Source organism: Somniosus microcephalus, chromosome 19, assembly GCF_052327205.1.
Source record: "Somniosus microcephalus isolate GS21.2 chromosome 19, FLI_Smic_1.0, whole genome shotgun sequence".
NCBI lineage: Eukaryota > Metazoa > Chordata > Chondrichthyes > Squaliformes > Somniosidae > Somniosus > Somniosus microcephalus.
Window position 1 is genome coordinate 47,482,372 of NC_141005.1, and position 12,807 is coordinate 47,495,178.

Consider the following 12,807-nt stretch of genomic DNA (forward strand, 5'->3'; position numbering starts at 1 on the left):
AAACAATAATTTTAATTTTTCAAAAAATTAATTACATTTTCTAACAGGGCTAAAAATAAACTTACCTTTCTTTAAAGTATTTAAAAATAATAAACCTGTGGAAAAAATGTTTTAATTTTAATTAATTCTGCTTTTTAAAAGTGTAACTGCTGGAGACTTATCTTCCCGGAGAAACCTGCAAAAAAAACGTAAGTTCGATGCGCACGCGCTGCCTCTCCAGCGTACGCCTTCCACCTGTCAACCCCTTCTTTCAGGGGAATGGAAGTGCCAGTTTCCCGCGCATGTGCAGTGCATGCACGAAACCGGCACTTTCGTTGGGCCTACGCGCGAGTACCCCGTGCGTACTCACGCGTTGGGACCCGAATTTCCGGGCCAATATATTTAAAGCAGCTCCTTGGGAACTTGGCGGGTTGATCACGGGAAGGCTGGAAACTGGGAACTCGTGTATCGATTTGGAGGTGGAAAATGCTTGCACCCCAATTTGATGGCCATTAAAAGCATGTCATCTCAATTCTAGGCCCCCGAAATGCCAAAAAGGCCAATAATTTTGGGACCAGTCTTTAGTTTATATTGTAAACATTAAAGAGAAAATATGCCAATAGGGCCTGATAGAGGGAATGTGACAGAGGTGAAACAGGAATGAGATTAATGCACCATCCCAGTACCATGTTATTGAGAGTGAACAAATGAATTCTGTGGTATAACAAATATATAGATTTTAATAATCTTTATAAAACCATGACTTAACTTCAGAATTCTTAAATCACAAGACAGGACCACCAAACTCAAAAATATCATGTGTAGTCTACAAAATGCAGCAAATTTGTACAGCACAGTGCAAATTCTAAGAGGCATTTTAATCTGTAGCTTTTCCACTATTACAGACAGAGGCTACATGAGCCAGTGGTTATCCTCCTCCCCATTTATTATCTCTAACCACTAGGCTATGGTCTTTCTAGCAAAAATCAGATGTTTAGTGCTGTGTCTACAATTACATTGAGGAAATAAAAAAGGATTGAAATTTGAATGAATATTCAGAGTGTTTATACAAGTTTCAGTGTGAAAGTGGTTTCTGCTTTGCACCAATGCTACACTTGGACTGTAAATGCACTCTAAAAGACAGGGAATATAGAAAACCAGATATGGAGTCCACCGCAGCAGTTTTTATTTGTAATTATTAGCCTCTTTCTATGTAGCAAGCTCTCCACAAAACCCTATTGCAAACAACTCTCCCTCAATTTCATAATTGCACAGATCTCCATTGCCGAGTGCATTGATACAAGAGTGCTTCTTTCACAATTAGACCAGTATCAATCTGCACTTTTAACATCAATTTCAATGATTACAACTTTCGTTAAAAAAAACTGCAAGTTTTCAGGCACTGACTAAACCTCTGAGCAATTACACCAACAGGATTTTTCTATTAACTGATTCAAGATTTAAGGATATATTGAACTTACGGCTACTTATGTATAATTTTCATTCTGTTGAATCTTTCTTCCGTACCCTTTCTCACCTGAAAGTAGTGACTAATAATATCAATTAGCATCAATAACCTTCCAGGGCTGTACCTCAAGCAGCCATTCCTCACATGCAAGTACGGAAAGCAAGAGCAGACCATTTGATCATGTTTGTTTGGGGCTGGAGAAAGGGATATGAAGTGTCACAGCCAAACCCACTTGGATCTCACCTGATACACAGGAGGCAATGATCACAAGCAGGAAATCTAGCTGATATTTCTCCTCTCTAACTTGAGGACACACAGGTAGTCTCACTGCCATCCCTGGCTGAAATGGACTAACTCCAACTGAGACTTTCAGAGTTTTGGGAGAACTTCTAACAATGAAAATTAATGTACAACATACTGCAAGTCTTCAGAGCATGACTCAAGTCGTGATACCTTACAGCTACCAGTAAGACAAAATCAAGGGCATTGGTTGCACCACTTTGTGTTACAGTATATGGAAACTTATAAATGCATTAATGAAGAAACAGTAGAAATAAAGAACCTAGATATTTAGTTAAACAAGACACTTCAATTGCCCTTTCATTCGTGTGTTGAAAATAACTCAAGTTTGCATTAATCAAAAAAGGTATACTTCCTGTTAAAAATGAATGCAAAAAACAACTGACCAACTTTATAAATCATAAAATAAAAATACATTTTATACGATATATTTCAAATACAAGTGCTGTGGGTTGATGAACTTGACAATCAATTCTTCGTGAGGTGCCACCGTAGTCATAAAACCACACATAGGTCGATAGCCTATTTTATTGCATGACCTTGTCAAGACACTTGGTAACACAATAATGTTTAATGAAAATGAAAATATTCACTTTCTTGGAGTGTATACAGGGATTTATATACACAAGAAAAATATTCAGTGACAGTATGCCCCCTAAGCAAATACTCTTAACACTTGTAATACCCATCAAAATCAACCACCTTTACACTTAACATACTAAGGCCATTAAAAATCTGCACATTAAAAAAAGGTTGGCTTTAATGCTGAAGTGTTTTTAATTTCTTCTATTTGTTTCAAGCCAAAGAAAATTTTAAATATTTTATTTGCTTAAATTTAGTAAGTAAGGGTTCTGTCAACTCGGGGGAAATTAATAAATCATTGACAGTTAATCCATCAGCAAAAAGATTTAAATGCACTTCCATCTGTGGCTTGCACGATAAAATGCAGTCACGCAAAGCAAAAAGCAGTTACATTATTCTTGAGCTACAAAATTCTGAGGCTTTCTGCATGCAAAGCACATCCTGCACAACAAAAGCTATTATCAGTGAACTGCAGCCTTCGCTAAGCATTCCCCTGAAGTTCATTATCACAGGGCCTGGGTCTCGGCACAGTAAGATAATAGCTCCCTGGTGACTAGTAGCCAGATTGGCATTGCTGCTTTCATTCTCAAAGCTCAAGGCTCACCTCCCCCAAAGGCCACTGTTGCAGCCTTATATATGTATGAAAAAACCATGAAAGTTCAAAATGAGTCATGTCCTTGAAGAAGAAAGAAGAGAGCACTGGGACTAGTATTAGCCTGTCACTAATACAATGCAGTCATATGTACTGCTTACACAGTAAGCATTGTGTCGTGTTGGACAACAGAGGCTTTGTTTTTTCCCCCTCATTATTTTCTCAGGTGATCCCAACTCAAGGTATTCTTTTGATACTTTAGGATTTTATAATAAAAGTTAAAGAATATTTTCTAAACAAGGACACCTATTTAAAAAAGGCTTCAATATAGCATGCTTTCAAAGAAAGGAGTGAAAGGAATTGTCCAGATTAAAAACGCCACAAAACTAAATTAAAAGTTGGATTAAAAGGGAAAAATTAATGATTGAACATTACTATAGGGCATGCTTATGGACTTAGTCATAAATATTCCATTACAAACATTACGATATGTATTTTCCCATGATCCGTACTACAAAAACCCTCCAGAGCAATTAGTACAGAATGTAGCATTTTAATCCTTTGAGGTGTAAAATTCTTCACGTACAAGTCTTTACCACAATATCTGGACAAATTACATGCTGCGCCTTGATGCTAAATGTTATGAAATGGGATCACAACAACCTACAAAAAATTGTTAATTCACAATACTTGCTCAGGATGAAAGATATAACCTGTTGTTGGGAGTGGGGCACACACATTAACACAGTGCCCCAAGTATTCTGCAATGTTAATTTTTAAAAGGAATGAGTTGGATTAAATAAATCCAAATTCTGAATGCTTTCCACAGCAGGCAGTGCAAGACTTATCTGGATGTTCGGAGGGTTCACATTCCTGTTGGATCAAGGTCCTTTTCTAATTCTCCCTCTGCATGATTTTGAATACAATGCAGTGGCAAACTTCCACCAACCTTTTCAAAGGGTAGCCATGCTTCTCCCACTAACAACCAAAAACCAGTAAGGTACTTAAATCATTGTGTTTTTAGTTTTACTTAAAACAGAGATGGCACAAACCAGAAGTTCATGCTGTGAGGACCCAACGTAGCATGAACCCATGTTCTGCTTTTATGGGATTTCAGAAGTAAGGACGACAAATAGAACTACGGCAAAAAAAGGGCACAAGAGCTATAGCAAACTTATGAGATAGAGGAGAGCAAGAGGTCTATGGAGATGATGGTTATAGGGAAGAGCAGAAGATGGTTACGCGGAAAAAAGGTTGAAAGTGGAATAGAAAGGAAAAAGAAAACATGGAAATGGAAAGGAAGTGTGGAAGTATGGAGAACCCTCAGATCAAATAATACATCTTTTTGGCATCATGCATAGTGCTACAAAAGGGGAGCACAAATAAGGAGCAAATAATTTAACATGGCACAGTAAACTTAAGGTCATTCACTTTGTCACAGGCAGCACAGTTTAAGGGCCTATTATCCATACACACACACACAGTTTTCAACAGGAGTACCTCCACTGCCATCCCTTGTAGGAACCCCATATAATTGTTGCCCCCCCCCCGCCCAACCTTCGAAATCAAACCTTGGACCTTTTGTCTGTATGGCTTAGTATTACCCGAGTGGTGTCTTTACCCATTAGGAAACAGGTTTTGGTTTTAAAATTATACATGGTTTTATTGAGGTGAAACCTAGATCATTACTAAACTAAATGGAAATGTTCAGGGAAAATAAAATGTTTGTTGTAAAAATGTAAAATTTTCTCAAAGTAAAAAACAAGATACTACCCATTTTTCCCCAAATTACTTTGTACCTTAGGGAATTACATTTCTTTCCTCCAGTGTTGTTTAGCTTCAGGACATGACACTGACATATACACCAGTCAGCCAAAAATCCCATCAAAAATATGGTTTATATTATTTCTACTTTGCTGGCTGTGACTATAAAGAGTCTATTTCATGTCAAATTTTTTCTTCATTTTTGCTGAAATGGAAAATCTGACAAAAGTACCCACAAACGCCATCACTCGTGTTTGAACTTGTGTTAGGGAATGCTTAATGTACTTTTACTCTAAAGGTGATACTAATCGAGATGTTATCACGTGTACAGTTACAGTACATTTGTCTTTTTGCTAATTTCACCAGATCATGGAAGATGAAAAACAGATGAATTTAAAAATCTAGTGAGAAGATCAGGAAGCAGTACTATTGGGTACCAGTGAGGTTATCATCTGGAATGGCATCACTGATGTAATGGCCTACTCTGAACTCTGAGGAAAGCACTGGTTAGGTGCAGAGCAAAGCTTCTGTAAGTATGGGCCAACAATGTCTGTTGACCACAAGCTCAGAAGAGCACCGCCTATGGGGGGCATTAAATGGTGATTTGTAATATGGCATTGGGTCTCCTGTTGGCTCCATAAGCTTCACTTAGAGGATCTCCAAGGGCAATGCCACAATAAGAAATGTAAAGAGGTAGCCTTTACAACATTAGTGTAGCACAGGGAATACAAGCTTCATTAACTACTGCATCAAAATCAGCTTTTTTAGGTTTTTATTTTATGCAGCTAATCGATGGATTGACATAAATTACAGCTAGCAGAAGAATGTGACCAAACCTAATCTGTCATAACTCGCATATAATATATTACAAGTCTTATTTGGATGGCAACTGTTGAAAATGTTTACATAATCCCAGTTAATATATTACAAATTGCTTAGGAATATTGCTCAATGGCTTGCAGTACTGCCAATTGTCTTCTAATTAAAATATTCAAAAGCTGGAAAACTAATCCAGTGTGATAAACAGGATATGCAATACTATGAAAGACAGTACACTGCATCAGAAGTTTATTCCATCAGTAAAGCAGGCTGTACAATTCATTAGCAAGTCAGGAGCGTGTTTTACAGCTCTCCTTTATGATCGAATTAAACAGGATATTGAACAACTTCCTACAGAGTATAATTTTTTTTTTTAATGTATTTTTGTGGGTACAGCAAAAATAAACTTATTCGTATGCAACATGGTAGCGCAGTGTATTGGATCTAGAGAAAGGACATAAATTCAGCAACTCAATCTACTGACATCTTCCCAATCTATTGAGAACCTAATCGCAACAACAACTTGCATTCATATAGCACCTTTAATGTAGTAAAATGTCCCAAGGAGCTTCACAGGGGGTTTAATCAGACAAAATTTGACACTGAGCCACATAAGGAAGGAGATATTAGGACAGGTGACCAAAAGCTTGGTCAAAGCGGTAGGTTTTAAAGAAGGAGGGGTAGCGAGACAGAGAGGTAATTCCAGCATTAGGGCCTAGGCAGGTGAAGGCACGGCTACCAATGGTGGAGCAATGAAAATCGGGGATGCGCAAGAGCCCAAAATTTGAGGAGCATAGCCACATTGCTGCCTGCAGGTGCCAGAGGTTAGAGGGTTCCCATAGGGGAAAGAGGACACTAGAGTTAACCTCACCCTCTCCCTTGCCCCCAGGAGCCTTGCATGGGTACTTTTTACCTGTTGATTCAGATGGACCTTAACAGTAGTGTGGGAGCAGGTCATCTGGAGTTAGTGTATGCATGGAGACCAGGTGAGAAAAAGGAGCTCAAGCCCCCTCAGCCCCCAGAAAAAAAAGTGTGCACTATGAGTGGCATTTTGGCATGCTATGGATTTGCTTGTTTTTGTTCCTGCTATGCATGTACGAGTGCGCCAGAATGCTTAAAGGTAATTTGGTTCTATTTCGATGTTTTTGCGATGTTGTGCAAATGTGTTGTGGATTAACTGGTTGTCTTTGGACTGTCGAAACACTTTCAGAATGCTTTGGGACAGTTATGGGAAAGTGTTTCCAACATTTTCTGTTGTAATAACTCAGCAGGTCAGGCAGCATCGTGGAGAGAGAAACAGAGTAAATGTTTCAGGTCGATGACCCTTCATCAGAACTAGACGAAGGGTCATTGACCTGAAACATTAACTCTTGTTTCTCTCTCCACGATGCTGCCTGACCTGCTGAGTGTTTCCAGCATTTTCTGTTGTTATTTCTGATTTCCAGCATCCGCAGTATTTTGCTATTGTATGGGAAAGTTATTGGCATGGTTACAAATGTGCGCTCACTGATCACTGCAAGGATTTCATAGCTGCTTGTTTTCTTTTTAAATTACCAATTGCTTCTGTTAAATTAATTTTGGAAGAGCTATATCGTCTATGCAAGTAAAATTACATATTTCACACCTACAACTAACGTACACCCCATGGTGTTCTGGGCTGCATACGCTGGATAAATATTTTAATTTTCACTCAAAGTCAACTGTAATGCACTAGTGGATTCAACAAATGTAGATTCATAGTCAAGCTCTTATTTCAAAGGAGGCATGGATTATCTCCTATATACACAAAATTAGGAAGTGGCATTTCAAATGCAACACACTGCAGTCACCTGGTTTTATTTTTCAAATTTTGCAAATTATGGCTATTAAGTACCACCCATTAATAATAAACAATTTTCTTTCCGAAACATAGTGCATTCGACTTCAAATAACTTTTCCGAGCTCGATATGCTCTTCAAGTCATTGACTTTCGCAAAAGTCATTCTTGATTTAGCCATGCTTTTATGTGAAGTACTATGATCTGCTCCAAAGTCATGTCAGCAATTATAAAAGCTTTAAAGCTTTTCACCTTGTCTTATTTACCTTCTCCACCAAAGTGCTATGATTAAACACAAGCTGCAAAGGCATTCAAGTAAACAAGTTATTTATAATATCTGGATTTGCAAGTGAAACAATTTGCACTGTATCAAAACCAGTGAATCTACATTGAAACCAAGTCTAGTTATACAAGTTAAAATATTCAAATCATTTTCACTCCAATTAAAACAATGAAGTTAAGTATAAATCAGACCAAACTTTCTGGACAATGTAATAACTTCCTGCATGAAAGGACTATTATGAACATGCTTTTATAGAGATCTTGATACTGTAAATTAATTATTTCCAAGTACCATTATACCAGAGCATGTGTTAAAAATAAGTTCCATCCGTGGCATGCTGATGGACAACTGAAAGTTGATCAATGAAGCTTACAAATCCATGTTAAGCAGCAGCAACTACGCAATTTGAAGAACTACTCAATTAAACTGGCACCCAAAGTGCAGCTAGGATGTCCTGGATACAATATAAATATAGATACATATACACTGACACACACTAGCAGACCTTCTCTAGCAAGTTGGATATGCTATGCTGTTTCATAGGGCAGGAGTTTCATACTGTGTAATGCATTATCTTAAAAAAGGGACACAGCTCCACTTTAACAAGAACAATTGGAACGTTGTTGCCTTAAACATAAGCTCTAATTACTCAGAGTTCAATTGTTGCTTGGTCATGGAATTTTGAAAGTTGTAAAGTGTGTGTTTCAGCTACAAGTCAGAGGCATCCAACATTAAGTAACTGGTTATTTTTCTTTATTTTTCTCAGATTGTTTTGTAATATATTACTAGCAGACCTCCCTTGGTGCTGCTCAGGGCGAGTCAGAGGATACTCTGTTTCACAACAATAATGCACAGATGACACAAATGAGAGAGAATGATGATGATAGCATTCAGCAGAGTAATCAAAATGTTTAACTCCATCTTTTCACTGTACTTGTTCCAACAGACAAACAAATTTAATCTTCCTGTTCTAATTGGAACTATGCAATTTTGTTTTACAATAGTAGACATGACACAAAGTGAGAGAGGGAGAAAAAAAGAGAGAAAGAGAGGAAAGAAAAAGAAAGGAGAGAAAGAGGGAGAAAGGAGAGAATACACACCTCTGCTCTGTACAGAACTTTACTAGTTGACTAATTTTATACACATTCATACAATTACTTTGAACAATCCCACCATTTTTCTTAGTTACCTTCATTAATCTGCTTCTTTTCAGGGTTCTTCTTTTCTGGCATTGGGGCACAGAACACATCCATTGGGGCCCACTCCAGGTAAAGTGGAACATGCTGGAACTAATTATACAAAACAGGGATAGAGGTATTTCAGTTTGGTAGCATTGGATAAACACATTGTAAAATCCTGACAAGATACAGCTATGAATTATTTCCCTATTTCTATGGCATTATTTTGGCAGAATTAAACAAAATGCTTCCCAAATACGCAAAATCACACCAGTATATTTTAAGCATGTGGAAAACAGGCTTACATGCCACAGCAGCACACAATTTTATCATATGTCAACCAGAAGTGTGTTATAATGATGGAAAGGAACTTCTAATTCTTCTGCTAACAAGTGCAACTGTAAATATGAATGGCTCGTAGCTAGGCCTTTCCATGGGAAATAAATGCACACTGCAGCCCTTAATCTGCAAATCTTAAAATCCTGTATATCCAGTAAAGAATCTGCAGTGTTGAAATGTAGAATGAGAATTTGAATAACACATAGACTAGAATTGGATAGAATATTCATCACAGAAACAGGCCATTTGGCCCATCTAGTGTGTGCTGGGGTTTATACTCCACGAGTCTGCTCTCATTCCAGCTGCCTCATCTCAGCCTTTCAGCATATCTTTCAATTCCCTTTTCTCTCATGTACTCGTCCAGTTTCTTTTTGAAAGCATGCAAGCTATTTACCTCAACCACTTCCTGTGGTAGGGAGTTCCACATTCTAACCACTCTCTTGAGTAAAGACATTCATTTCTCCTTATTTCCCAATTGGATTTATTAGTAACTATTTTGTATTTATGGCCCCTAGTTTTGGATTCTCCCACAAGTGGAAACATTCTCTTCACATCAACCCTGTCCAACCCATTCATAATTTTAAAGACCTCTATCAGGTCACCTCTGTCTTCTCTTCTCTAAAGAAAAAAAGCCCCAACCTGTTAAATGTTCCTGATAGCTGTAATCTCTCAGTTCTGGAACCACCCTTGTAAATATATGTTAAAGTTCATTTGCCACTTTACTGCCCAGTCTGCAAGTTTTCTAATGTCTTCTTGTATTATGTTGCATTCTTCCTCAGCGTTAGCTAAACCCCCCAGTATGGCATCATCTGCAAATTTTGATATGGTGTTACTTGTTCCCAAGTCCAAATTATTAATGTAAATTATGAATAACAGTCGTTCCAGGACTGAGCCTTGTGGAGCACCGCTTTCTACCATCTTTCAATCTGATTATCTACCCTTTACTCCTACTCTCTGCTTTAACCCCACATGCCTTAACTTTTGTCACGAACCTACCATGTAGCGGTACCTTATCAAAGACCTTTTGAAAATACTGCATTATGATTTCAATTAGAAATTTTCATGCTGCAAACAATGACATCAAGACAGCAGAAAAGGAACAGTTTCAGCATGTTCATTGTTACATTTTGCATCTCCCTGTAGCCAAAATATAGTTGATAACAGAGTTCAACAAAACTTCCCTAGCTGTTTGGGGGAAAATGCAAAATTTCTCATTGCATTTTCATTCTTGCTACTGTCACCATCTTGAATGTATTTCTACTGACTAATGGCAACTTTGTCTGAAGAGAGAACTGAAAATAAAGTTGCTCAGATGTAATTATTACCAATGAATTATGTTTGAGTACGTGTCAGTGTAAAGCAATGTCAAACAAGAAAAACCTTGCTTTCACAGAACATACGCTGTTTGTTGCCCATCAGTAGCTCAGTGCTCACAATTAATAAAGCACATTACGCTGACCATGGCAATTTAAACTGAAGGCACAGAATACAAGTCAGGTTCTCTCTTGATCCATTACTTTTAGCAGAATACTCTACAATTTCCAATCATAACGTAGGAGTAGAACAAAGTCTCTAAATCTCAAAGCTGAAAATTTGGATCTGCAACTCCATTTGGGTTCACTTCTCTAGCCTGGTCCTTGTTGGTTACTATTTGACACGAAAATGGTGCCCAGAACCTTAAAGCCTCTGTCTTGCACCAATGAAGCTTTAAAATCAATGACAAAAACAAATTTGTATTCATAATGGTCCTTTCATGGAGTATACCTTGGAATATGCAAGCTTTGTAAATGCCCGTTTGGCCTCTGTAGGTTCTAGGAATTCCACAATGGCAGTTACGCCAGCTGACGGAAGCAAAACCCGACCAATGTCTCCGTATTTCTCAAATACTTTCTTCAATTCATCCACTTGGGTTCCTGCAGGAATATTCTTTACAAGGATAACTGTTTTACTTCTCTGCCCAGAAGCCTACAAAAGAAGCATGAAATATACATATAAATATCATATGCAAAGAAAAATATTGCACATAACTTAATTTAAAAATGTGGCTTGCATTACCACAATTACACGCAGAATCTCACAGCACAAAAGGAGGCCATTCTGCCCATCATGTCTGTGCCAGCTCTTTGAAAGAGTTATCCAATTAGTCCCACTCCCTGCTCTTTCCCCATAGCCCTGCATTCTCCTTTTCAAGCATATATCCAATTTCCTTTTGAAAGTTACTGCTGAATCTGCTTACACCACCCTTTCAGGTACTGCATTCCAGATCGTAACAACACAGTGCGCAAAAAAAAAATTCTCCTAGTTCCCCCTCTCTAATTAGATATATATAGGGGCAGAATTTGCAGTTGGTATGACAGCGTACTCTCAGGGTATGCCGTCATACCGCCTTTGAAATGGACAGCAAGTTCATGCGCTAAATCCCGAACTTGCGATGTCAAGTTCCGACTTGACAGGTCATCCGCTCCGACTGTGAAATCTTTATTGCTGGCGCAGAGTTGGGCTAATTGCCCAGCAATTACACAGTAAAATTTTACGGCTGGCGCAAACAAGCGCAGGAACCTGTTTGCACAGCATAAGGGGAGGGGGGCTATGCAGCAGCTTGGAATATACACCAGACATGATAAAAAAATCTTCAAAATAAATATCTCTATCCTCCTGATCCAAACACAACTCTAACAAGAATGAGAGACTGATTTATTTATTAAGTTACCGGGGGGAGTGAGACTAAAAAAAATCATGAATGGGCATTGGAGGTTTCTGCTTTCCGATTGGAGCGCCACCCCACGTGATCCCAGGTACACTTACATACACGGTGCGCCCCTGGAATCCGTGGGCCACTACGCTGCTCTCAACTCCACAGCTTGTTTTAGAAGGCGGCCTCACACCAGGTAAGTGCGGATTTCTTTCAGAGGTCGGCAGCGTACTCCTTAGCTACGCCACCGACCGCAATTTCAAGGCCATTGGCCCAGAAATTCGGTCTCCACGGGTGAGTACGCACTGGGTACTCACCCATAGGCCCAATGGAAGTGCCAGTTTTGTGCATGCACGGGAAACCGGCACTTCCGTTCCCTTGAAAGAAGGGGTTCAGAGGTCGAACGCGTGCGCAGGAGAGGCAGCGCGTGCGCATCGAACTTACCCTCCCGGAAAAAACCTGCAAAAAAAGGTAAGTCTCCAGAAGTTAGACATCTAAAAAGCAGTCGCAAGGCCTGCTTTTTACAAGGTAAGTGGTGAATTAATTAAAATTAAAACATTTTTTCCACAGGTTTATTTTTAGCCCCATTAGAAAATAAAATTATTTTTTTCAAAAATTTAAATTATTGTTTAAAAGTTATATTTCATGTAATTTATAGTTTATTTAAAAAATGTGATTAAAAAAAAAATTATTTGAAGATTTAGTGATGTTTTGGGGCTTATAGTATTTATAAGTTTGACAGCCCTTCCTGTCAAACTTATGAATGAAGCATTCCCTGCTGCCATTGGCTCTCCATGGCCCATGTGATCCCAGGGGACACATCGAACTAACTGTGCCCCTGGGATACACAAGCACTGCACGCCGGCAGTTGGAGGAGGCCCAGGATCGGAATTCCACGGGGGCCCACAGCTCAACAGCTGGCGCGCAAGGTAAGTGTAGGTCGGGGGCTTGCACCCGCGGGAAGCCCCCGACCCGAATTTCTGGGCCATTATATA

The 12,807-nt window shown here is 38.8% G+C and overlaps 1 protein-coding gene across 3 annotated transcripts in view; it reads right to left on the reverse strand.

Annotated features, from left to right (window-relative positions):
• rbm19 (RNA binding motif protein 19) overlaps nt 1-12,807 on the reverse strand; it is a 292,795-nt gene that overhangs the window by 238,067 nt on the left and 41,921 nt on the right. For all 3 annotated transcript variants that reach the window (XR_015072332.1, XM_085961763.1, XM_085961764.1), the window contains exons 15-16: nt 10,885-11,085; nt 8,793-8,892 (exon numbers count right to left, since the gene is read on the reverse strand). Coding sequence is in view for 2 of the 3 variants with exons in the window: in XM_085961763.1 (XP_085817889.1) it covers nt 8,793-8,892; nt 10,885-11,085 (301 nt within the window). In the remaining variant the exon portion in view is untranslated. The remainder of the gene's footprint in view (nt 1-8,792; nt 8,893-10,884; nt 11,086-12,807) is intronic.